A 25,861-nucleotide genomic window follows, 5' to 3' on the forward strand; every position below is an offset into this window, starting at 1 on the left:
GTTTGGCACCGGTATCGGATAAAACCTAAACGATACCCTTCCCTAGGTGTTACTAAGGGAACCAAAGTGTGCCAAGTAAATATCCCGCATGCCTTTACATCACTATCCTGAACCTACCATCTGAATGTTGCAGCATGCACTCATCTATCCAAGCATGTTTTTCCAGTCTTCTTCTGACCAATTTTGGTGGCGCCAGGCAAATCATAGCCTCAGTTTCTTGTTCTTCAGGAGTAACACCCAGTGTGGTCTTCTGCTGCTGTAGCCTATCTGCTTCAAGGTTTGTCAAGTTCTGCATTCAAAGATGCTTTTCTGCAAACCCTGGTTGTAACAAGCGGTGGAGTTACTGTTGCCTTGCTTTTGGCTTTAAGCAGCCTGGCCATTCTCTTCCCATCACCTCTGGCATCAACGAGGCATTTTTACCCAGAGAGCTGCTGCTGCTTTTTCAGTCCATTTGCCGTCAGACCTAAAGATGAGAGCAGGTCAGCAGTTTCTGAAATGCCACCACCAACCAAACCACATTCAAAGTCACTTAAATCACCTTTCTGCTCCATTCTGATGCTTCAGGTCGAACCTGACCATGTCTACATGCCTAAATGCACTGAGGTGCTGTCATGTGATTGACTGATTACATATTTGTGTTACTGGATTGAACAGCTTTACCTATAAAATGGATTTCTACTAGCTAGCTACTCTACCAAAAGACTTTCATTTTGGTTATTAGCTTCAGTGTGAAACACTACTGCAAAAACACTCTGTCAACTTTAAACATGGTAACATCATTAAGATCAACAACATGAAGAGTAACACCAACATTATGTCTCATCTCAACAGAGTTTGTAGCAGCAGCGGTTCGGTCTCATTTCGACGACTGTCCAGACTCCCACCGACACTTCTGCTTCCACGGCACGTGCCGCTTCCTTATACTGGAAGAGACACCCGCATGTGTGTAAGTTAGCGGATTTATGGTTATAAAACACCACCTTTGCATCCTGTCTGTGGTCTCACATGAAAAACAACACTTTTACAGTTTAAAGCTGAAACTGTTTGAAACTGAAATTTAAGGCACTGCAATCCTGCTGATGTACAACCTGCTGTTCAAAAGTGTTGCAACACTGAGCAAAATGTAAATCCAAAGAATTATTTGAAAAACACGTCAACGTCACACTGAACAGAAAATGATACCAAGGCAGTGTTATGTGAGCAAGATCCCCTCATCCCAACAACTGTTGTAACTTTGCATTTTAGCCAGCAGTGGTGTCATGAAAGTCCATCAGCGGCTCTTTTTCATCCAGATTTTCTGTGTTGCAGATGTCATCCAGGCTTTATCGGGATGAGGTGTGAGCATGCAGACCTCCTCGCTGTAGTTGCAACCAATCACAGGCAACAGACCATTGCCACGATGCTGGTGTTGTGTGTGATTGGGTGTGTTCTCATCATGGTGTTATGTACAGTCTTACAGTAAGTTACATAAATATCTTGTGCTGTAAGCAACAGATTAATTGAAAATTAGATGAAATTGATGCCACAGTGAGTTTGCTTGGTCTATTTTTCTTCCAGCTGCTGGTGGAGACAAGACTGTCGCAGGCGCAGCCACGCACATCACCATGTTACAGAAAAGCACGGCGTGTCCTGCTGTCCATCTGAGAGTGGTACTTGACTTTACTTTCTTATTACAAAGTGCATTTTTAACTTCATAGTTCCATTTACACACTGCAGGGGATGCAGTATCCATTAGATGAATATGAGAGGGTGGAAGCTGAGAGCAGTGAAGACTGTGGGCAACTAATATGGGCTGTCAACATTTGCCGTGTTTGCACAGAGAGTGCATCCATTTATCTGTCTGTGATTACGGTTAAAATTTTCTGTTATGGACATTATTTTTAATGAAATCATTTCTGTTTCTCAATACTTCCTGACAGCTGTGTGTGGCTCAGAGTTGTTTGAAGAGCTTCTGCATTAAGCACAAACAGGCCACAGAGATTTCTAGTAAGATATTGTCAGGGACCCTTTTTAGACTAGTGAACACCAATCTGTGAACATGTTTGTGACTGGTGTAACTGGACAACAATGCAGATAGGTGCAATCACAAAGATTCAAAACGCTGGGAAACGGACATTAAAAAAACTTGGCAGATAAATGTATATCACATAACGTTTTTTCTTTCAAGGTCAACTTTGGACTGCTTGGAGTACTTTTATTAGTAGTAGTTTTTAAATTCTTATATTTTGCCCTCCGTTATCCCCTTGAACTGAATTTATGATGTGTGCTTCACTCCACCCAGGCAGTTGAGGCAGCTGGTGGCCCCTCCCCGACTGCAGTTCTGCTGTAGCACTCTTCCTATTGCAAGGGAGTTTGTTCTTCCCACTGTTGCCAAATGCTTGTGTTGGGTTATGTGTTATAGTTTTGTAGGATTTTGACCTAGCTATATAAAGCAACTTGATTGTGTAGGTCTGGCCAGTAAACTGTGTGCTGGTGCATGCTGGCAAAACATACTACTTTAAAAGTCTTGAACCGTTGATTACTAGAACTTTGAATTCAGTTAAAAGTCCCGCTCCTGCTCCTGACCTCTCCATCATTGGGATTGCAAACTGTGGTCTCTTCAAGTTATAGATGGAGACCCAGCTCTCATCAGCAGTGACGATCCCCTGTAAAGGTTCGGTTAGTTGATAGTGATTGTTATTTTTAGATCATTTCCACGAGGGAGCTAAAAGTAGAAGGCCCTCTGGAAGTAGGAAAGGGGTGCAAAAAGTAGAGTTTCTATGGAAAATAAAAAAAGTAATCATCATACCTCATGTACCACAACAGCGTCACCAATTTAATGTTCGTCTTTTTTTGTGGAATTTGTTGATAATCTTCTGAATATTAACTATTTAGACAATTCCTTAACATAAACATAAATGTTTGGGCTTTGTCTTTCAGTGGTCTGAGAAAACATCTCACTTGAACATGAGCTCTTCGTATCATGCCGTGTTCAGTCTTCCTCATCTGCCTGGTTCTCAAACCCCACGGCTTGCATCCAAAGTGGTACAGCAGGCCAGAAGGGAAGTGATAATACAGTATCTTAAGTGTGACTGAGGTAGGCCTTCTTCATGTGGGAGGTTAAATGCTCCATTTCTCCTATCTGATGACTGGGACCTTTTGGACTTCAACAATCTAGGAATGTGTTTGCTTTGCTCTTTGATTCTACGAAAATACTCAGAATTGCAGCAGACTGTTTGACCCTCTGAGACTGATGCTGCCGCCAAATCATGCATGAGAAGAGCCCTGTGTGTCCTGATTAGAGTTTATGGCTGGCCTAAAGGACATGGGAATTTATCTATAAGGCCATTAATCACCCTGTGTGGATGCTGAATAGAAAAGGCGTTATTTCAAGCTGCAGGACAAGAATAATTCACTTGAGTCATACATCCCCAATTCCTATTTTTGTCTTTTAATATCTTTGCACATTTTCATCAGAACACTATGAGCACGAAGGACATTTTAATAATTTATGGTGTGGGGAAACCGGTGCTTTAACATGTTTTAGTGTCTGTTTTTAGGGAAGGAACTCACTTCACTCGACAGAAGTAGAAATTGTTAGACTCATGCACATTGATTTCCTGATCTTAAATCAAAATGTATATGCAGAGACTGCAGCTTTAAGTTATTCCTGTAGCGTTTTTGATGAAACTTTCTTTATTGCTCCTGAAACGAAAATGGTTGTCAGTTTCCGTTTTTTAATTCCTAAGCTGTACCTGTACATGTGCATGCATCAGAGGTTCTTTCTTTTTTTCCCTTTTTTTTTTTTTTTTTTTTTTTTTTTTTAAATTTGCAAGCAAGAACTCTACCAACACGAGTGGCCACTTTATCCTACAGTACCTTTGGAAAATTGCGCTCATCTGCAAGCTTCTTCACTGCTTATAAAAAAAGCTAAAAAAAACAGCACTCACTGCACGATGTAGACACTTAAACGCATCCACATACGAGAGATGCCGTTTCTAACTGCCTGAACGAACACTGATGGGACTAAGCACGCGGTTTGCACATATACCCCTAAGCATGCATGCACTTAAATCACAGCTTTTATTTTAAATGCAAAGCATACGAGTGCCGTGTTTATAGCAATGCTCAAAAAAAAAAAAAAAAAGGAAAAGGGAAAAAAAGCCTCTGAAGTTTAAAGTGGTTATTTTGAAATTTCTAAATAATTTTATGTTACTGGTGAGGGAATTAAAGGACAAATTGACACTATTGTGAAGCATGTGCACATGCTTTGTGTGTTCACTGTGAATGTGATGGCGTTTCGATGCCAAAAGCCTCTGAGTGGATGATAAACTTGTCTTTGTTTACAGTACGTGATTTTTGCATTGCAGAATTTGCATGTGTATTGCAGGATTGAAACAGATATATTTGGGGGATTTGCTGGGTGAACACATCCCGCTGTTGAGCTTCTCATGCATTATCCCTTTATGGTGCCAGACTTATGCTGGCACAACTGGAAAGCCTCCATTATTTGTTTTCCAATGAAGAATTAAATATGCAAGTGTGTGCCTGTCTCTTTCATATGTCTCTTAATTGCTCTTCCATCTCTCAAGTCTCTTTTTCTATTCCTTGCGTGACCTTCTTTTCACTTGTGAAGCGCTCGCTCTCTCAAAATACCCTAATTTTCTGATCTTCTACTCTATTTTTCTGTGCCATTGAATATTTCAAGATGCAGTAATGCCAACACGGAACTCTGAACCCCAGGCACATTTGAACAAAGAGCTGCAGTCTTGAGTGCTTTTATGGCTGAGGGAAAGGTTTTGTCCAGCTTCTGCTATATAGCCATTCAGCCTGTTTATTTATTAATTTCTTTATTTCACAGAATCTATACCCATTCACATTCAAACATTCATCCTCCAATATGAGTCCGCTTCACGTGCTGACATGCTGGGCTTTTGTTTTGATTGTAAGTCACTGGATTGACATCTTCCCTCATGACATGCTGCACCTCCTCTGCTCTTCCCTTTGGCTCTCTGCATGAGAAGCTTGGTTTTGGTTTTTTTGCAATCCCATTATGCCTGCAATTGGATTTCTGTGGAGCCCTTTAGAGCCGTCTGGCTGAGCTACTAAACCAGCTTTGAATTAAGCAGCTCTTACGGATGACTCCCTAAAGATATACAATACCCTTCAACGTACAAGCATTCGTATGGGGAAAAATTTTACTGGACGCGACTCAAGGTGAAAATACGACTTGGGGAAAAAAATTTTTTTTGAACACTGTGGGAGGGGTGTAGTTTTTTTTTTTTTTTTTTTCTTTCTTTTAAAAATTAAAAACATTGACATTCTTCCAAAAAAGATTTAATCCGTATTCTATAAGAGGCTGGAGCTTGCTGTAAATAGCAATTCCACTTTGGTCTCTCTGCAGCTCTTTTGATCCTCAGTCCAACATTCCCAGTATCTGTCTCTGACCAGATGGTTTAAAGTGGGTACTTACAAAGGTATTAGGGTTAAGCAACCCTGCCTTGTTCCCCTCACTGCTAAGCACTGAGAAATATCATTAGGGATGATCAGAGCTTTTTAGCTCCTGTAAAGCGGCCTGCTAATGAATAACCTTTTAAAGAAATGTACCTGCATAGCTGATGCTGAGCACAAATTGAGAGAATGCAGGCAACTTTCAGGACACTTTATTTTACAGCAAGACTCCTGCCATGATATTTCAGCTGATCTGTGGATGTTTTATGTGACTTGACACAATCGATTGCAAATACATTTGCTGCCTACAATTCATAGCAGCTCTGCTCAAAGCAGATGGTTACTCGGTTGTTTTGTATAATTTCCCTAAATGTGGGGACAAGTTCCAAATAACCGATTATTTAAAAAGATGGTAAAAGAATTGACATGTCCTGAGTGCTGCAAAAACATTTCTGGGCTTGTCTTCTAAAACAATTCCTCCAGTGGTTAATATAAACTTCTTAATTTAAAAAAAAAAAAAAAAGTTGTAGTCCTCAGTTATGCTTTCCACTGGCACTACCTTGGTGCCAGCAGACATTTTAGCCTGATGGTGCAGAAATGACATTACAGAGAAGAAAAGACAAACTATAGACTTCAGTGCTGATTTTTTTTGCAGTCAACCACCTTAAAGTCACTGACATCAATAAAATATAAATCAAGTCAATGCACACAGCCATATAGATGTGCTCAATACGACCTCACTGGTTATTTGTGCTGGTCTTATTATTTCAGAAACCACTGATCAACTGGGATCTTTCCCAAACAAGCATCTTTAGGGTTTACAGAGAATAGTTGATTAAAGAGAAAATACCTGGTGAGCAGCAGTTCTCTTGCAGAAAATGCACTGTGGCTACTACAGGTCAGAGAATAACCAGACTCCTTTGAGCTGATAGGAAGGCAACAGCATCAAAACACGTTACATCCAAGGTATGCAGAACAGCATTGCTGAACGCATAACACCTTGAACCTTGACGACCACACAGGAACTTCAGTCAAACAGGAAAATTAACACATTTGGACAGTAGATTAGGAAAAGAAAGTTGCCTCGTTTGATGAGTCTCAATTTCTGCTGTGACAGTCAGTTGGTAGGGTCAGAATTTGGCTTAAAACACCAGAAAACCATGAATCTATCCTTTGGGACACTGTACCAAATGAGCCGATTATTATTGCGCAACATGTCCACTCCTTTATGACCACAGTGTTCCCATCTTCTAATGTCACAAAGCTCAGATCATCTGAAATAGTTCTCTTGGACATGGCAATGCACTAAAATGGGCTCTAGTCTCCACACCTTGATCCAACAGAGCACCTTTGGGATGTGGGGAACAGGAGATTTGCATCATGGATGCGCGCATGCCAAACAGCATATGGCAATTGCATGCCATCATATCAACATGGACCACAATCTCTCAGGAATGTTTTCAGAACCTTGTCGAAGGTCTGACAGTTTGCTGCCTCACTTCATATTCTCTATTTTCAGAGACACAGTATAGTTAGAGGCTTATTTTTCCCAACATATTTTATAATACAAAGACGAAACATATAACTATACAATATGTTAAGATTTCTTTACATTTTTCTATCAGCATTTCATTTGTCTTATGAAGATGAAGTAGTTTGATATACTTAAGTCAACAGTCCATACATTATTTCGCTAATTAAGCCAGTTTGTTCTGAGTAGATTTCACTTGACACAGTTTGTTTCTACTGTAACCAAACAAATTTCCCACGTGTGGGACTAAAGGTTATCTTATCTTATGACTCATGTTAGTTCATATGCTGCTGGAGCCGTGACGGCAGCTCATCCAGTGAAATCAGCCGATGCTCCCTAGGAACATCGAGTTGGCCATCCTTATGTCTGTCTAAAAGGAAGCCGTGAATACCCATAGACCGAGAAGTGAGGTAATCATTAACATAATGGTCCCCAATATGAGCTACTCTATCAGCTGGCACACCACATTTTTGCAGTGCCTGACTAAAGATGGCCGGACTGGGCTTTGCTACACCAGCCTCTTCTGATGTTATTAAAAAGCTAAAGTATGACAACAGCCCACAAACGTGTAAGATTGCTTCCAGGCGGTTGTCAAAGTTGGACACCACACCCAGCTTCAGTCCAAGAGAAGAACAACTCTCCAGAGCCTTCTTTGAGTCTGGAAATACCTGAAACAAAGGAATATTATACAGTTTAACATGACATTCTCCAAACATCGGGGGCAAAGTTTAAGTTGCTTTACAAGTCAGATATTTAATGTGCTCTGTTCTTCTGGTTCAGTATGAAATGCTTATTATGATGATTATAGTTAAAAGAAAATACACATCCTGTAGCCTTTATTTATATATCGTTGCATAAAATTTAAAAAAGCATTATTCGAGGAACTGTTTAAAATCTTTAAACAAGGTGTTTTAGGTGTATGAACGTGTCAGTGATCATTTACCTCCCAGTTATCTGCGCTGCAGAAGTTATGGTAAAGATTGTTGGCTACTGTGTTTAGCAACTCTGGCTCCTGTACACCACACTGAGAGAGAGTGTCCCGCACCACCCCCCTCCACCATGACTGTCCATTCAGGCCCTGACTGATGCCGTAGTTTGGGTATCTACTGGAATACTGTCGATAAACCTGCCGGAAAGCAGCGTCGACCTCCACAGGACTGAGGCTCAAGCCCATACGCTCTGCCTCCTTGCAGTACTGCTCTCCCACAGATGAGCGCACCTTCAGCAGGGTGTCCTTCACATCCCATAGCACCCAGCGCAGAGGAGCTCGCATCACACCTGATGGACACCAAAGAGAAGACAACAGCTGAGCAAAATATGAGTTATCTAATCAGGCTGTTTCACACAGAGAAACATGTTTGAATATTATTAACATTATTTATTTTCTTGTTACGGGAACTGTTTTTCAGGGTGACGATTTTAAGACATTCAAAACTGCTGCTGTAATACTAAGCGTGACCAATTTGACCACTGGTCAACAACATTTCCTGTATTTTATTACACTTTTATTATTGAATATGTTTTAATTATAGTCTGACAGTATTTGCTGAACCACAGCGTTTATTAGCCACAGTCATTAATGATCCATAGTCATTAATGATCTATTGTACAACTGCTTGTCTCTGTCGTACCTACCAAGGTGTGATGATAGTGAAAGTGGCCAGTGGGTGACACTGTGGAGATTCGTGTGAGATTCATGTTTTACATTGAAACTGCTCCATAATCCTGGCATTACTGCTTCAAATATTTCACTGTATCACAAAGCCTCACTTTGCCCATTATTAGATCTTACAATACAAGAGAGAAACCCGAACAACTGGGTAATCCTCCAGAAAGCACTTGATGACTGTTGGAAAGAAGAAATTACTTTTCATAGGAAGCAAACCTATCCCAGCTACCATAGGGCGAAAGGCAGGGTATAACCTGGACATGTCACGAATATGACGCACAGCTAACAGACAGAGAGACAGACAACCATCCAAACTCGCGTTCACACCTATTGCCAACTTAGAATAACCAAATAACTAACGACAACTAACGACATGTCTTTGGACTCTGGGAGGAAGACAAAACTCACGCAGAAAGGTTGTGGAGGAACCCAGGTCTCACCGCAGGACCTTCTTGCGGTGAGACAACGGTACTAACCATCATACCACTGTGCTGCGCAGGTCGTCTAATGCTATTAAAATACTTCAGATCCTTCTACTATCCACGTACAGAGGTGTCTGATCTTCCAGGAATGGCGATATTATTTTCAAGGAGGACTGAGTGGTCAGTGTGCAATGACCTCATGTTGATCTCTAATCTGGAACATAATAAAGTTTAGCTTGGCAGCACATTTACCATGGGGGTATACCCTGCTGGATAAGTCCAAATCCTGTTTCGTTGTGTAGCTCCAGGTTTCAGTTCAACTCATATTTGGTTTTAGCAACGTGTTTCTTGCCTCCGAGGTCACCATAATTGGATATGTACGAGTGGAGTTTGACAATAACTACGTAGCGTTTCTCTGACCAGTGTCCCGTGAAAACAAACTAACGTACCTGCCCGCACACAGCAGTTTAACAGCAGAGGCCAAAGCTTCAGCTTACAGCAAAAACCTCAAATTAGAAAAATGCCGAAATGATACTGAAGTCTTCTCAGCTGTCAACGAAAATAAACAGCGACTAAAGTTAGCTGCCTGCTTTCTTCTTCGTCCTCTTTTCCACTCTGTTCTCTGAGTGGCGGCTGCTACTGCCATCTTCTGAAACAAACCGTAAAAATTCACACACAAAACAAACAAACAAAAAAACCCCAATAAAATACCAATTATTCTTCCACGTCTCCCAGCTTGTTACTACACACAATAAGCGGCTGTTTAATAATTCTGGTGGAAGCTCTGGTGGCGTTTCTCTACTTATATAAGGACTAAAATAGCGTACACATACATCCATTCCAGTAGATGGCGGTATGGCCAAAAATAAGGAATGAAAAGCGTCATCATGTACGCATGCGCGTAGGCTCACGTGGAAGAAAGTGGCAGTAGAAACAAAACAACTGTCACTCGTCAAAATTTCCATGACATGTAGTCTTTTTTAATTAGTTTTATTATTTTTCCAAGACCTAAGTATAATCTGATGCTGCTGAATAATGGCAACTCCAGCTATTCGGATGTTTCGGAAGTTAGAGGGCCTGTTCTGTGTCTACAAACCTGCTGGTGTTCACTGGAAACTGGTACGGGACAGCATCGAGACAAATCTTCTTAAAGGTGAGTGTAGTTTATTTTTCACTGGTGTCTTGTGGTCCTGTTGTCAATCACCCATGCGTGCTGTTAAACTGGGGCATGATGCAGCTAATACTCAGCATGCCTTTAACTTAACACTTGAATGTCCTTGCGTGTATTACACCTCAGGTTTGAATGCTGCGCCTTCCCAGCCACTTCCCCACGAGGTTCGACTCTTAGCACAACCCAGACACGAGAGTGAAGCGTCCAAAGGACTCACGGTATCAGCAGTATCGGTTCCTGTACTATCCAAGCACCCTCTGGGTATGTACATCCACCTTACTGAAAATGTTAACAAGTGTTGTCTCCGCTCTGAAGATACATTAACAGATGCATTAAGATACATTTATCTGACCTCATGGTCCATGCAGCTGTTTTGTCAGCATCATTGTGAAAAACCAAGTGCAAGTGAAACCAGCTGCACCAACCTCTCGTCCCTATCACTCCACCTTTAAAGTATAAACACCTTCACAACACAGTCAGATGCTTTAGTTTGCAGTAAATCATCAGGTGGCAAAGTTCACAGCCCTTCTTTTACAAAAAAAGACAAAACTTAAAATCTGTTACTTTTACAGAACAAGTGAAAAAAGTACACTCTCTTTCTTTTCTACAGTTTTACATGTCGCAGCATTAAAAAAAAAATCCTCTGATCTCCAGCAAGTCTTCACATTTGGTAAATATGACCTCAGATGAACAACAGTGGATAACATAATTTTGTGTCATTGTTTATTTAACAAAAATTAAGCCAAATTTCAGAGGCAGTGTGTGGAAAAAATTAAATACACAATTGTGTATAGACTTTGATTGACTGATCATCAGCCAGTGTGACCACCTTTATAAAAGCAGAAAGAGGCAACAGGATGAGGCAGTTATAAGGTCATGCAAAACAATCTGAAGTCCACCATTCTACAGTTGGAGTGATCATTATAATGATTATTATAATGTAGAGAGATGAGACCAAAGTGGAAAGTTTTGGCCATAATGGTCATTGGCCATTTTTACACTCTGCCTCAGCATTTCAGAAGCCGAGATAAATAAATGAGACACAGTGTGTCATGTTGTTGTTCATCTTAGGTTGTATTTGCGTCATTTTTGGTAGCAGATGATATTTGACACATAAACCCTTTGATTTAAAAGAGGTTGTACTTTCTTTTTCACAACTTTTTTTTCCACTTTGATATTGAACAGTGTTTATAACTTTTTCTGTGGAGACACAGAAATAACAGATTTCTGTGTCTCCACCGTTTTACCCTGTAACAGGTCATCCATGAAATCTGGTTTCAATTTAGATGTGACTGGAGTAAATTAAACCTCAGGTGTGGTGAATAACACTGTAGTGAGTGAATATAATGTTTCATTTTGATTTTAGTCACAGGACCTGAATTCCAGCATATCCGAGTTGGAGTCGGACATCGCCTCGATACTTTCTCCTCGGGTGTTCTAGGTATAATTTTAGAATTGCTCATTTGAAAAAAATCATTTGTTAATTACAGTGTTGGCATTCGTTTTGTGAATGATCTGAGAATATCCACATATTTCTAAAATGTAAAATGTCAAACACACAATAATAACATGGACTGAACCATCACTCACAACCACTAGCACTTTATATAGCCTCTGTAGAAATTATCCACATATCTCACTTATCTTAACTGCACTACTGTATAGCTCTGTGTAAATAATCATTCTGTACAAACGATAATTTTTAATCCTACAACTGTTTATAACTTGCATAGTTCCCATTTCTGTATAGCTGTATATCTCAGATTTCTGTAAAGTTATTTATTTCATATTTATATCCTGTTCATAGCTTGTACTCACTACAGCCTGTACATACTTATAGTTATAGAATATTCATAACATACTTCATACAGTGTACATTGTAACATACCATAATAGACCCATTTCTGTAATATACTTACATATCTATATTACTGCTAATATATATTGTAATATATCTATATCATGGCTAAAGCACTTCTGGATGGATGCAAACTGCATTTCGTTGCCCTGTACCTGTGCATGTGCATGTGCAATGACAATAAAGTTGAATTCTATTCTATTCTAGTTCTTGCCGTTGGGAATGGAAACAAGGCGCTGAATGATTTCTACACCACAAGAGTGACGAGGGTAATTTGTAATTTTCTCTCAGACATTAACTGATGCAGTTCAGATCCAACGCTGGCAGATCCAATTCTACAATATTTCTTGCAGGATTATACCCTGGAGGCTGAATTTGGAACTGCAACAGATAATTTCACTAACACAGGTCGAGTTGTGGAAAGATCCACCTATGGTATGAATCATTTCTCTTTTAGTTTGAGCTTCCTCAATCTTTCACTTAAAATAGCAAAGTCCTTTTTGATAAAGTGTCATGGCGGCACAAAGGTGTTGTGTTTAGAATTGTCACCTTACAGCAGGGAAAGGGTCTTGGCTACGAATCCACTGACCTGCTGGAGTCTTTGTGAGGACTATGTTCTCCCAGTCCTTGGGCTGGTTTCTCTGCAGTCCATAGACATGCGTGTCAATTTAACTCAAAAATATGGTGACTCTTATGGTGACTCTAAATTGGCCGTAGATGTGAATGTGAGTTGTCTGCATCTCTTTGTTAGCCCTGCAACAGAATACCGACCTGTACAGGGTGTACTCCACCTCTTGTCTTATGGAAGTTCAGCCCTGCCTGTGACTGAATTGTGTATGTGGTTTTAAAGGTTTTATAAGAGCAGTTCTAATTTATATACCTGAAGTGCAAGAATATAAGCAAAACACTTGTTATGTGAACTGATGTCCCTTTAAATATACTTAAAAAAAGCTGTCTCCTAGATCACATCACACAGGATAAGCTGGAGAGAGTGCTGTCAATGCTGGAGGGAGTCAACCAAAAAACATTGTTGACGTAAGACGTTACATTTCTGTAAACCTAATAATGGCATCTTTTGCCCTCTGCTTTTGCATAAGACCCTCTGTAAATATTTGCAACAGTACTAAACGATATTTGATTAGTTTCTTTTTTGCTGTACAGGTATTCCAGCATAGACATGCGCTCACAGGAAGCCTATGAGATGGCGGTGCAAGGTTTACTGGGTCCAGAGGGGAAATCGACACCCATCTTGACCGGCTTACGTTGCATTCGCTTCCAGCCTCCCAACTTCACATTAGGTAATCTTCACTTGAACACATAAAACATATTTGATGATTTAAAAAAAAAAAAAAATGCGGGTCAAGTTTCAAACATGTCTCCTGTTTTTACAGAGGTGCAGTGCCTAAATGAGACTCAGAAGTATCTGCGTAAACTTGTGCATGAGATAGGACTGGAACTGCGTAGCACAGCAGTGTGTAATGGAGTACGACGCACCAGAGACGGACTTTTTACCCTACAGGACGCTCTGATCCATCACCACTGGACTGCTGCTGATGTCATGCAAGCCATCCAGTTGTATCATTCCACTAAGAAAAATAAAAAACCTTCTAAGGCAGCGAACAAGACATCTGCATTACAAACGTCTGAAGACAATATCACAGAAACTCAACAAAGTGAAATTAATGACGGAGTTGCTAGGTAGATCGTGTAAAATAACTAGTCACTTAAGGCCTATCATTGACCTATGACCCGATCAAAAAAATATTTTATGATGCTGCATAACTTCCCACAGTTTAGCTCAGTCAGGAAAGAGGTTTGCAGACTAGAAATCCCGGTGAACATTTGACCAGGATTTGTTTACAGGATGTGTATACAAATGGCTGTAAACAGTTAAAGCAATACTTTTGTAAAACCCATTGAATTAAACCCAGAAGTCTGCACATATCAATCGATATAAAATTCACTGTGGTGGAAAATAAGAACTGTATTTTGCAATGCTGTAGTATTGCTTAATTCCTTAATGTTAATATTATTTCTTATATTCTGAATGAATTTACAATAATAAAGACCAAAAAGAATGCACGCGTTTGATTATGATATCAGTTTAATTGCTGTGGGTTTGGGTTTTTTTTTTTTGTTGTTGTTGTTTTTTAGTTCTGTAGATGAGTTCAAATACATGCTTTACTGGCACAAATCCTCCCCCAGCTGGCCAAAGGTCAACATTACACTTGTTTTGGTGGCTCCAGACATTGATTAAATTTAAACCAGTAATGTCAAACTAGTAGTGATTAGACTAACTGGAGTCATACTCAGGTCTGATCCTTGTTAAGTTTCAGTGTATGTGGGAAATAAACAAACCAAAGAAAAGCAGCCAGCTTTCCATTTAAGAGAAATGATAGAGGGTCTGTGCCACAGGATAAAAATGGTAACTTGAAATTAAACCACTTTTCTTCAATTTAAAATGTTTGGGTTTTTTTTCACAGCATTATGGTGATGTCTAAGATTAAAGAATTTAGTAATGTGAAATTATTTATGGGGAAATGAGCTGAATCTTCAACAGCTCGTGCACAGCAGGGGTCCAGCTCCAAATAGGCAAAACTGGAGCCCTGCAGGGCCTGAGCTGTTGTTCTTTAACTTTTGTCATTGGCTTGTTTTTCTGGCTCACCACCTGCCCTTGTTCTGATGCGGATTTGCATGCATTCTTCTATTTTTGCTTGCTGAAAGACAAAAAAGTATAACCATGTTAAGCTCATCTGCAACAGCAGAAAAATCTACCATTGCCAGGTAGTTTGATGTTGTTGTTGTTTTAACATGTTTAAGCCTGAAACAGAAATAACCACATTACTCAACTGAACTTCTCATAGGTGGGTACATGATTCCCATGGGATCAGTCTAGTTCTCTTTCCCACAACACCTCCTTTGGGACTATATGAGATTATTGCAGTGGCGCCATTGTTGACATGCTCTTCATACCATTGTCGGACTTGTTTTTCCACTGCTAACACAGTTGTCTTTGTCAGTCTGGAAACCCATAACTTCCATGAGGGCACAAATTAAGTAAACAAGCAGACGTTTATCTGGAGATTTATTAATCATGCGACACGCCATTAAAACAATTGGTTTAAAGGTACTTGGTCACAAAGGAAATGCACGGGAACATAAAAATACATTTGCATATATATCTGCTGATCATGTCCCTGGCACTATAATTATAGGGGAGTAATGTTTATTCATAATTATGTGTCAGATCTGACAGTTGTGATGACTGAATTAAGATGAATGCCAACTTAGAAGAAAGGCTAAACAAAATCACAAAAAAGCAAGTATAATTATGTTTAATATATATTTACTATAATAATTATTTACCACTGTACTAGATTTGCTCTCGGTCACATCTTGATCTCTGGTAATATCTGAATGGGGTATTCTCCTGTTTAAATTAATCATACTATATACACATTTACATTAAATTTCAGTATAGTAAATCCATAAAGTGAAGAGGGTGTAGACTAAACATTTAGTCGATGTACAACAACAGAGATGAACTTTGTGAAATTGCACATAAAATCTTAAACTTGTGATTTTAGTTGTTAGAGCTTCATCTGGAAAAATGTCAATCGTGTGATTTGAAATTATTTGAAGTTGCACAATATTGCACAAAAATTGTTATATTGCAAGATAAAACACACGGTGCAAATATAATTAAATACAGTAAGCTTGTATATGCATTAAATTATTGGATAGCTATTAAGCAAACACTGAAAAAGCCTTCACTTTCTGAACTATATAACTTTGGTCACTACTAACTATAAACTAATATTCTAATATAAGGCCTTTGAAGAAATAATTTTATATCTAAATATAACAACACTGAAAATATGCAGGCATGTAGTACAAATAATAAAATATAATGCACTGAGTTACAAGAAAGCCAGATGAGTACAGCGTGTTCTTGTTTTCAGGATTTCACCACTTGTTTTTTTTTCTTTCTTTTTTTTTTTAAGACAAACACATTTGTTCAGCAACATCTTGAGTTTTTTTTCTGTTCTGGCTCTTTGTGCAACACTGTGGCTTCTTCTCTTGAGTCAATTCTTTGACTCAGCTTCCTGGCAACAACACAGCAACAGTGCAATCAGCTGATGACACAGCAGTCAACTTTACAGGGCATATCGATGTTAAAAGATGTGGGTTTTAGAGAAAAACAATAAAATTATATACATACCTGGCTACAACTTCCAAAGACTGGATCACGTTTTCACCCGTGGCAGCACTGCACTCCATGAACTCAAAGTCATATTCCTGTGGAGTTGAATGAATATCTGCACTCACTGTGGGTGTTTTGATCATTAAAACTACTGAACTGAATGTGATTGTTTCATGAGTGGGTGTAATGCAACATATTCGCACCTTAGCAAGAATTTCCCCCTGATGAGTTTTAACCCGTCGTTCTGAGCAGTCGCTCTTGTTTCCAAGAAGCAAAACAGTCACATTTTCAGCAGCAGACTCCTGCAGAACAGGAATCATTTTGATAATCTGCACATGTTATTACAAACTAGTCTAACTTTGCAGGCTGGTTCAACTGTTTCAGACACTCACGTCCCGTCCACTATAAATAGTTGATGTTTTAAATTTATTAATACTTTTTTCTACTAAGAATCAAAATATGTGCTGCTGTTTTAAATACACAATTCAGTATCACACTTATAAGCCACTTTATTAGGTATACCTGTTAGTACCCCTGTTGGACTCCTTTTTGCCTTCAGAACAACATTAATTCTTCCTGGCATTGATACAACAAGGCACTGAAAACATTTCCCAGAGAGTTTGGTCCATATTGACAAGTGTGCCAAAAAAACCCCAAACATTAAACACCACCACCAGCCTGAATAAGGCAGGACTGATCCATGCTTTCATGTCGTTTACACCAAATTCTGACCTCAGCATACGAATGCTGCAGCAGAAATCGAAACTCATCAGACCAGGCAACGTTTTTCCAGACTACCGTTAACCAACTGTGATGAGCTTGTGTGAATGTAGCCTCAATTTCCTGTTGTTAACTGCCAGGAGTGGCACCCGGTGGGTTATTCTGCTGCTGTAGCCCTTCTCCTTCAAAGCTGATAAGTATTGTGCATTCAGAGATGCTCATCTGCATACCTTATGGTGGTTATTTGTAATTTTTTTAAAACTACTGTTGCCTGCTTATCAGATTGAAGCAGCCTGACCATTCTCTGATCTCTCGCAACAAGGCAGGTTGTGAGAGAAAAGTTTATTGTAGATGAGTGTCTGAAATAGATCCAACAACCATGTTCAAAGTTAACTTAAATCATCATTCTTCCTTGTTCTGATGCTGTGTTTGAACATCAGCGGGTAGTCTTCACTATGTCTACAATGCACTTGCATGTGCTTAGTTCATTCCTTTTTTTGAAGCAGTTGAACAGGTGTGCTAATGAAGTGGCCAGTGTAGCCCCGCCTATTAGAACTAAATACACTAAATGAATATAAAAGTAAATCACTGTTTTGACAACATAGCATGTTTAACTAGTAATTTCAACATCTGTTTAAAAAATAGGTGTTGAAGTTTGAAAGGGAAGACATACCTGAATACAGTTTGCCCAGTAACTGACTGCGGAAAAACTATTGGTGGAGGTGATGTCATACATCAAGAGAAAGGCCTGGGCTTTGTGGAAGACCTGTTTGGTGATACTGTGAAACCTTTAAAGACAGAAAAGCACGACATTAAAGGTGATCTATTAATCCTTCCTTTTTGAAACCAGGAAGACACTAGCTCTGCATACTGTAGCACATTCGAATTACTTTCCTCACATTCACTCAAAAGTTAATGTCACAAATTTGTCATTTAATGCAGTTTGCAGAGCCTACCCTGAACATATTTTTCAAGACGCACCCATGTCTCAGACTTCCCTCCTTGAACAAGTAAATGTCAGATGTTTTTGTAGCAAAAATAAAATAAATAGATCTTAGAAGCCTGCCCATTAGGTGAAGAGTTGGAATAAAGCTTCACTTTATTGTTGACATTAAGGAGGCTTTTTGTAAACTCTTGGGGAACTGCATGTCTCAAACGCTTTCTCACTCTTGCTATGTTTTTTAATTGTAATTTAACTTATCCAACACGAGTCTGCCTAAAATCTGCAGTTAAAAGTGAGCATCTTTAAATTGCATCCGTGTTGAGTCTGTCACTGGAACAAAATCTGCATTGTATTCTGGAATACAAAACATTACTGAGGAGTGCCAAACCAATTCTGAAACCAGTTACACTTGAGCAGTCTTTAAATACACAGACTCTGATCTGAGCATATTGTCTGTTACATGTTGAAATTGGCTGCTATACCGTATCTATCTACAAAAGCAAGTGTAAGTAAACACTGTTACAAGTAGTAACTGCAGATCTCGGTTGAATTCCAAGGTGTGCACACTGCTTTGAACACTGGGTGTCGCCTACTTGGAAGCCTTCCTTGTCAGGCTTCGGAACAGCGGGACAGTGTGTCCTTGGCCATCGGGGAAGTTTATCTATACACTGAAAAAACACAGCCACTCCCTAGAACAGCAAGACTGCATGTGGCACAACATTCAGGACATCATAAACCACAAAATAATAGCCTGTACCTTTAAAAAAGAGATGGCGTCTTCTCTGATGATTGGCTTTATTTACAAAACAGATATAAAACTGTTCACGTCTGGCTCAAACAAATTCCAAAAAGCAGTAGTTGTTTAGAAAACCTTGATATAGAAATTTGCTTCTTTTTTTCCTCTCTCTCTGGATATGTATGTTTCCTTCAGGATATGTCGCTGTATTGTAGTTTGGGACTCGTGCGTACAAGTCTGTAGTTAACTTTTAGTTTTATGAGCAGTATGATAGAAATGAGTAAGCAGAAATGAACTGTCATGCACAGGTTTTGCCATTTTTCTTGCTTTATTAGAAGGATAGACTTTTTGCACTCATTATGAAGTCATCTTTGCTTTTTCCACCTGACTCAATTCTACTCCTGACAAACCCATGCTATGAAGGAGAAAATCACAAGGCTTGGCAGAATGCAGAATTTCAACTAGATAATTAACGCACTTTAATGGACAAACTGTGCTTTTTGTCTTTATGACGTCACAGAAATGCAGACGTATTGCTCCCAGTGTTTTTATACTCAGACAAGTTGCTCATTTACAGAATTTAACTAACGTGAAATGTAAAAGATAACCTGAATTCCAGGGCTGTGAAAAGTCAGACAAGTTGGACTTTGATACTGTCATACGTAACACACTGACGACTGTGATATTTGTTATTCTCCTACAGGCAGCCTACTGTGACCTACGTACATTATAATATATGTACTGTTCAAAACAGACTAGAAAAAACATTAATAAAACTCAAAAAACCTGTTAAATGTATTCTCTCCTGGCTTCTTTCAGCGACAAAACTGTGCAAAAGTCTTGATAAACCCCTCATTACTTTATATTTTGCCTGGAAGGACTTTCTTGTAATTCTTAAAGTGGTCTTAAGCAATAGTTCTCCAGCTTTCTGAAGGTGTTTCAAAGTTTTCCTTTGGATATTGGCTACTTTTTCACTCATTCTTAGTCCAGTCCTTGTACCATAAAATTGACCTTTGAATAATTCAAGCGTAGATGGCATAACATGGCACCTGACTCAAGGGGAAATACATTGTTTTGTCTACAGCAAGGAAACACTTAGCAAAGAACCCATTTTAAACTGTATCTTTGGGCACTTTGTTATTAGCAGCCTGTCAGAAAAACATAATTTGTTCCCATTTCTTTACTTGAATCTATGAAAAATGCCAAAAAATAACACAGTTTGACAGTCAATAAAACTGTTATGCTTTTATTTTAACCAACAACATGATTCCTAAAGAGTTGCCAGTTTCCAATTGTTTTGTCACTTCTTGGCATGGTGTGCTGTGTGTCCTTACAAATTTAGGAAACTGGACAAATGGAGGACCAAATAATAACTGGCAGGCTTACAAACCAATCTACAGCAGATTACTGCTATCAAAATATAAAGAAACGTAGAGTGGCTCAAGACATTTGCATAGTGATATATAATTTAAATGTTCTGTGAAACATCAAAAATTTGTCTCACTGATTCATTCTAAGAGGAAAATTGAGACTTACCTTTCTTGACCTGCTGTGTCCCATAGCTGTAGTATCATAGGCTTTCCATCTATTACAACAGGCCACATCAGCGAATCCAGGCCTATAAACAATATTTACGTGTATATTTAGCATGTACATCGCTGTGCATACACATTAGTAGGATTAATTGTGAGATCAACACCAGGATCTTACCGATTGAGGAAGGTATATCTAAAGAAAACTTCCCACTTTGAGCTCTTTTCATGAAGGAGGTCTTTCCCACACTGCTGTCTCCAATCATTACCACATTGTAGCGCTTTGATTTGGGGTCTACCACTCCCGGATTACCAACTGAAATTAAAATGTCTGGTCATACATCATCTTTTAATGTAAAATTTCCCTATAATTATTGGTAAGCTGCACTGATCATCTTCTTACCCAGAGAAAATGTTTGATTCTCTTTAACAGGAAAGATTCCAGCATTACAAGGTTGGGCTGAAGTCTTCTCACTGTGGAAAAGACAATCAAACAAACTTCATGACATATACAGTGTAAGGATATCAAAGGCTGAAATGGTCAGTTTTCAGAATGTCTCAAGCTCATATTTGAGTTGCCGTGCACTGAACATTTGACAAGGAATTTTGTCATTCACTTGATTTGTGATTATTTATTTAAAACAATAGAGATGAGGAAGCTGTGTGCTGTTAAACCACACCACTCTGGTGACATTCACACCTCATCTCTAAGCAGGTCAGCTGAAAACAGTGCATACACTACTGCTAAGCTAGTGTACAGTAGTAATTGCATAACTGTATTTTTAAAGCTTGCAAAAAGAAAGAAAGTACCATGCGGTACACAAGTTTTTACCTTATCAAGGCATAACAAGAAATCATCCGGTCATTACCATGTTCTTAAATTATTTTAACTACAGCGTCAGAGGAACAGTCAAGTCAAAATGCAGAAGCAGTGTGCAAAAAACTAAACACACCCTATGATTCTGCATTTTCACAGAATTAAGTTGAAGTAATTGTTTTCTCTGTGACTTTATCAGTCTCTCACATTGCTGTGAAGGAATTTTGGCCCGCTCTTCTTTCAGACATTGTTCCTTTTTACTGAGGTTTGCAGGCATTTGTTAATGCACAGCTCTTGCTACCACATTTAATTTACGTTGAGGCCTGGATTTTATGTGCATTATGGCCAAACATCTCTACTTTGGTCACATCTGTGCAAAGGACATTGTTCGAGAAGTCTGTGGCTTTTTCAGATGCAATATTGCAAACTTCAGTTATGCTGCCACGTTCTTTTTAGAGAGAAGAGGATTTCTCTTGGCAGCATGGCATTGCATGGTCTGACCTAGGGGTGAATTTGTTGGGACGTTCACTTTTGGGAAGATTAGCAGGTGTCTTGAATGTTTAGGGATCGTTGGGAAAGGGACACTTCTGGCTTTATAAAGGTGGTCACACTGAAGCAGTAAAAGTCTACTTAGTTTTACACACACTCCTTCTGAATTTTGGCTTAGTTTTTGTTAACTACATAATGACACAGTGTTATTATGTTTTATTTGTAAAAGCTCAGAATAAAAAAAAACAGGTATACTTTCCTTTTGTATGTGACTCAAATAGATTAACAAATTGTAAAATGTTTTCAACAATCTCATGGACATTTTCTTTTGGATGTTACAAAGTGAACTTTGTGGTGACTGATATTACAGTTGTCCGTTGCTATATATGCAATATGAACATGAATATTCGAATATTCAGTATAACACATAACAGACTACACTGTAACAAATTTGGACTTATCTATGAGTTACAGTGAGTAAGTCAAGTAGGAAAGCCAACACTTGAAAGCTAATTAGGTAGCTGGACAACCCCAGCCTTTTTAAAAATATCTGTGTGTTAGACCTACCTCACAGTCTCTGAGTGCTCTTCACTCTTTGAGAGGCCTGATGATGGTTTCTTATCACATTTTCCAACCTGCAGAAAGAAAAGTAGGGCTTTTTATGCTTCTAAATGTGCATGACAAACTCATTTCATGATGTGAAAGTGCAAATTATTCTACTTGGATTAGTTATCATCTAGTAATCAGTCGTCTCCTAATAATATCTGAAGCTGGAATATCTGACATACTGGTTTCCCATTCTTTGTCGATAATAATAATTTATTGTGACATCTTTAAAGCCATTATTTGCTGATCTCATTCAAAGCCCTTATCTGCCAGGTTTCTGAAGAAGGTGAACACATGTTCTCGTTTGCTGTATGTGAAACATGCTATGTAAACCTCACGTTCCTCTTTTTAGTTCCCTGTGTCACAATGACCTTGCCACAAACAACCCAGTTTGCAAAGTGTCTACTGCAAATGGGGTGTAAATAACAATGTAGGCTTGCCTATGTGAAAGAACACTTGTCCAATAATAACTATTCACTATTCACAACTATGCATAGAATTATAAATACAACAAAGTTTAATAAGGTATTGCATTTAATAGTCAAATTTAAATGTAGTCTGTGCATGAGGTTTTGGAAAAATTGAAAACAATTAAGATTTCTACTAAATACTAAAAAACTAAACTAAACAAAAACCCCTAAACATTGCTGCTTACCTCTGAAATTCTGGCATCTGTCCCACTTTGATCATCTATTATTGTGCCCTCTCCTGTTTTGTCTTCTATACGCTGATGTCCACGGGACTTTCGGTTAGATCCCAATTTTCTTCTCCTCCCTCCAGATGTTGATTCTGACACAAAATCATCTTTTAAGGATGTAGACAGGAGGTCATTTGCAGTGTGATGTTCTGTTTCTGCTAGCTGGTCTTGGGAAACAGGCCTCTCTTCAACTGTTTGCTCAGGCAGAGGTTTGAATTTAGACTGACCCGGAGGGCTGATTTCCACTGTTTCAAATACTTTCTGTTTTCCTTGTTCGCCATCATTGTTTTTGTGATCTGTGTGAAGCTGAAGTGCTTCTTCTTTGATTCTGGAGACACTTTCAGTTTCCCCGATGTCTGCTCCAGTCTCCTTTGCTTCGTTATCCACCTCCTGTTTTTGATGGAGCTCTTCTTTGTTTCTGGATCCAAGATTCCTGCGGGTGGAGCCCATCTTTCTTCTCTGGTTGCTCAAATGTAAATTTGGACTTTCACTCCTCATCTCTTGAGTTTTATTATGAGCTCCTTCATTCAAGTTGCTTGGATTTTTCTCACTAGCATCTTGATCTTGTACTTCTTTTATGCTCTCTGGCCTTTCCTCATCGCTATGTGTATTTTGCCTGGCCTCACCAAAAGACACTAAGCTCTCTTCTGCTATGCCAGTGTCTGTGGCAGCCTCGGTATTTGGGGGCAGCAGCTGATTTATGGAGCGTCTGCTTCTACCCGTGACCACAGTGGTTATTTGTGTCTCAGTGTTTGTAAAATTGTCTAGCTGTGGCGGCTCCACAATAACTTCTCTTACACCACCTGTGATAACGTGTGTAACCAGACTGATAGTTTCTTCACGGAGAGAGGAAAACTGTTCAGGAAGAGGGGCCTTAAAATCTTCTACTACTGGTATCACATTGATCTCTGTACTGCTTGGTACAGAAAAGGTTTCAGCAGCTTCCTGTTGTTTATGAACAGCAGAGAATAACGGTTGTGCAGTTTCATTTTGTGGTATATCTGTAGTTAACGGTAACTCTACCACGTCCAACTTGTCAGTATTCCTCACGTCAGCTTCGGTGTGAAAGTCACTTTCCTTGGTTTCATCTGTGTTGTCTGTTTCTTCCTCTTTTTTTCTGTTGAGTTGACTCCTGCGAGAAGAACCTATCTTTCTCTTCTTCTGTTGTGGATTTATTTGGAAAGTATTTCTGTTACCTGATTGAGTTTGTTCTTGCTGGCCGTTGCTTGCATCCATTGCCTCCAATGCTTCTTCTTTATCAAGCACCTTCAGAGAGCTAGAGCCTTCGATGCCAGCATGATATGAGGTATGCTGCATGTCTGAGGGAATTTCACAAACTGAGGCTTGTGGTGATTGCATCAGGTGCTTTGTAATTGTGTCACATCCTGTAAGCTGATCTAAATTCATAGCATCTTGAACAACTTTATTTTCCTCATTGAAATCTTTGTTAGATTTGAGAAGTCCATCTGTATTGCTATCCATATTATTCTGTGAGAAAAATGCATATTCCTCCAACAACTTTTCTTTATTTTTGCCTTCTTTTGCTGTTGAGCTAATCTGCACTTCTTTGTCAATGGATATGAGGTCTTTTTCTTCTTCCTCCTTTGTTATATCTGTTGCTGGTGACATGTCAATTGTTCTGAGTTTGTCATTACTTGTGGGTTTTTCTAAAATGTCATCTTTAGGTTCCTGGTATGCATCAGGGTCCTTGACACCCTGTCTTCCTTTATTTCTTTGGCTTGAACCCATTTTCTTTCTATTCCCTGTATGGCTGAGGCGTGTGTGAATTTCTGTAATGTCCTGAGAATTATCCTGATGGTGGAAGTCCAAAGAGATATTTGTTTCAGATAAGGATGTTTGGTGACTCTCTGTACTTGCGCTGCAGTCAGTCTGATGCATTAATGCACCCTCTGACTGCTTAGCTTTGGTGACCTCAATTGGGTTGCAATGCTCATGTTGTTCCCTATTTGTAGTCAACACATTTTGAGATGCTAAAAATGTTTCTTGTGCAACACTGCATTCAACTTCAGTGCTTTCTCTTGGGCTGGTTTGGTCAGTTGTTATCTCAACTGCAATGGTACAATCTGTTGTTCCACTTAACAAAATATTGCTGGGTAAATTTCCATCCTGCCCTAAAAGTTTTATGTGCTGATCTTTTTTGACTTCTTCCATCCCAGCCTGCACTGGTTTATCATTAATCACTTTAGTATCTCCGTCATTTTGATTTTTAAAGGACTTTTCATGATGTGGCACAGACAGAGAAACATCATGCTTGTTTTCCTGCAGTAATTCTTCAGGTCTTGTAGCCTCTGTTGCTGAAATTTCTGTTGTTTCAGGGGTTTCATTATCAATTGCATCTTCTTCTTTAAATTCCTTATCACGCTGTCTTCCTTTTATTCTGCGAGTGGATCCCATTTTTCTTCTATTTCCCCTGGATTCGGTGACAGTATGGGTTTGCTTATCTGTGCTCACAGTATTGTCCTGAAGTTGGGACTCAAAAGGTGGAGTTGTTAATGAGAGTCGAGTTTGTAGAGGGACTCCGCTGTCTTTAGTTTTTGGAACATCACCTCCCTTGATTTCCTGAGTCACAAAGTGCTGTTTAGCTTGGTTGCCATCAGGGTGATGAGGATCTTTGACTTCTTCAGTCAGAGCAGTTTCAGATTTAACCACTTCTTCCATCACAGATTCCAATGGTTTATCTGAAATCACATTAAAGGTTGTCTGATTTTTATCTTCCTTAAGGTTTTCACTTTCAGAAATTAAACTGTCCAGGCTAATCTCAGAATAACTCTTTGCAGTTGGGCTCTGTATGTCAGGAGAATAAGCAGGTGTAGACACTTTAAACATGGAGGTGTCATGTGGCACAGACAGACAAACGTCACGCTCGTTTCTTTGCAGTAATTCTTCAGGTCTTGTAGCCTCTGTTTCTGACATTTCTGTTGTTTCAGGGGTTTCATCACCAATTGCATCTTCATCTTTAAATTCCTTATCACGCTGTCTTCCTTTATTTCTACGAGTGGATCCCATTTTTCTTCT

At 39.2% G+C, this 25,861-nt stretch overlaps 4 protein-coding genes across 9 annotated transcripts in view; 2 read left to right on the forward strand and 2 right to left on the reverse strand.

Annotated features, from left to right (window-relative positions):
- The window catches only part of tgfa (transforming growth factor, alpha), an 8,978-nt gene extending 4,751 nt beyond the window's left edge, over window positions 1-4,227 (forward strand). Inside the window, 5 exon segments of the mRNA XM_042223029.1 lie at window positions 832-946; window positions 1,309-1,430; window positions 1,433-1,458; window positions 1,558-1,649; window positions 2,920-4,227. Coding sequence (XP_042078963.1) covers window positions 832-946; window positions 1,309-1,430; window positions 1,433-1,458; window positions 1,558-1,644 — 350 coding nt within the window. The 3' untranslated portion in view covers window positions 1,645-1,649; window positions 2,920-4,227.
- A 353-nt stretch (window positions 4,228-4,580) lies between these two features.
- On the reverse strand, window positions 4,581-10,017 carry hdhd3 (haloacid dehalogenase-like hydrolase domain containing 3). 5 transcript variants are annotated; one of them, XM_042223028.1, is made up of 4 exons: window positions 9,502-9,830; window positions 8,597-8,634; window positions 7,905-8,239; window positions 4,581-7,629 (listed from the first exon to the last, which is right to left on the reverse strand). In XM_042223028.1, the coding sequence occupies exons 3-4, from the start codon at window positions 8,232-8,234 to the stop codon at window positions 7,237-7,239; spliced, it is 723 nt and encodes a 240-aa protein (XP_042078962.1). In that variant the 5' UTR covers window positions 8,235-8,239; window positions 8,597-8,634; window positions 9,502-9,830; the 3' UTR covers window positions 4,581-7,236. The 5 variants fall into 5 exon arrangements, with proteins under 5 accessions (XP_042078962.1, XP_005927585.3, XP_005927587.1 ...); XM_005927523.3 differs by lacking the exon at window positions 8,597-8,634 and having other exon boundaries at window positions 9,639-10,017; XM_005927525.3 differs by lacking the exon at window positions 8,597-8,634.
- trub2 (TruB pseudouridine (psi) synthase family member 2) lies at window positions 9,937-14,163 on the forward strand. The gene is made up of 8 exons (XM_005927528.3): window positions 9,937-10,205; window positions 10,350-10,484; window positions 11,590-11,664; window positions 12,289-12,350; window positions 12,435-12,516; window positions 13,044-13,116; window positions 13,243-13,379; window positions 13,473-14,163. Exons 1-8 carry the CDS (start codon window positions 10,088-10,090, stop codon window positions 13,781-13,783), a joined length of 993 nt encoding a protein of 330 aa, XP_005927590.1. The 5' UTR covers window positions 9,937-10,087; the 3' UTR covers window positions 13,784-14,163.
- A 986-nt stretch (window positions 14,164-15,149) lies between these two features.
- The window catches only part of rab44 (RAB44, member RAS oncogene family), a 25,708-nt gene continuing 14,996 nt past the window's right edge, over window positions 15,150-25,861 (reverse strand). Inside the window, exons 2-10 of one of the 2 annotated variants that reach the window (XM_042223024.1) lie at window positions 22,784-25,861; window positions 22,090-22,157; window positions 20,620-20,690; window positions 20,395-20,532; window positions 20,221-20,302; window positions 17,679-17,793; window positions 16,489-16,587; window positions 16,304-16,380; window positions 15,150-16,187 (exon numbers count right to left, since the gene is read on the reverse strand). In XM_042223024.1, coding sequence (XP_042078958.1) covers window positions 16,100-16,187; window positions 16,304-16,380; window positions 16,489-16,587; window positions 17,679-17,793; window positions 20,221-20,302; window positions 20,395-20,532; window positions 20,620-20,690; window positions 22,090-22,157; window positions 22,784-25,861 — 3,816 coding nt within the window. In that variant the 3' untranslated portion in view covers window positions 15,150-16,099. The remainder of the gene's footprint in view (window positions 16,188-16,303; window positions 16,381-16,488; window positions 16,588-17,678; window positions 17,794-20,220; window positions 20,303-20,394; window positions 20,533-20,619; window positions 20,691-22,089; window positions 22,158-22,783) is intronic. The other variant, XM_042223025.1, reaches the window with a different exon arrangement.

This window comes from Haplochromis burtoni, unplaced genomic scaffold, assembly GCF_018398535.1.
Source record: "Haplochromis burtoni strain Fernald_Lab_line unplaced genomic scaffold, NCSU_Asbu1 Contig_100, whole genome shotgun sequence".
NCBI lineage: Eukaryota > Metazoa > Chordata > Actinopteri > Cichliformes > Cichlidae > Haplochromis > Haplochromis burtoni.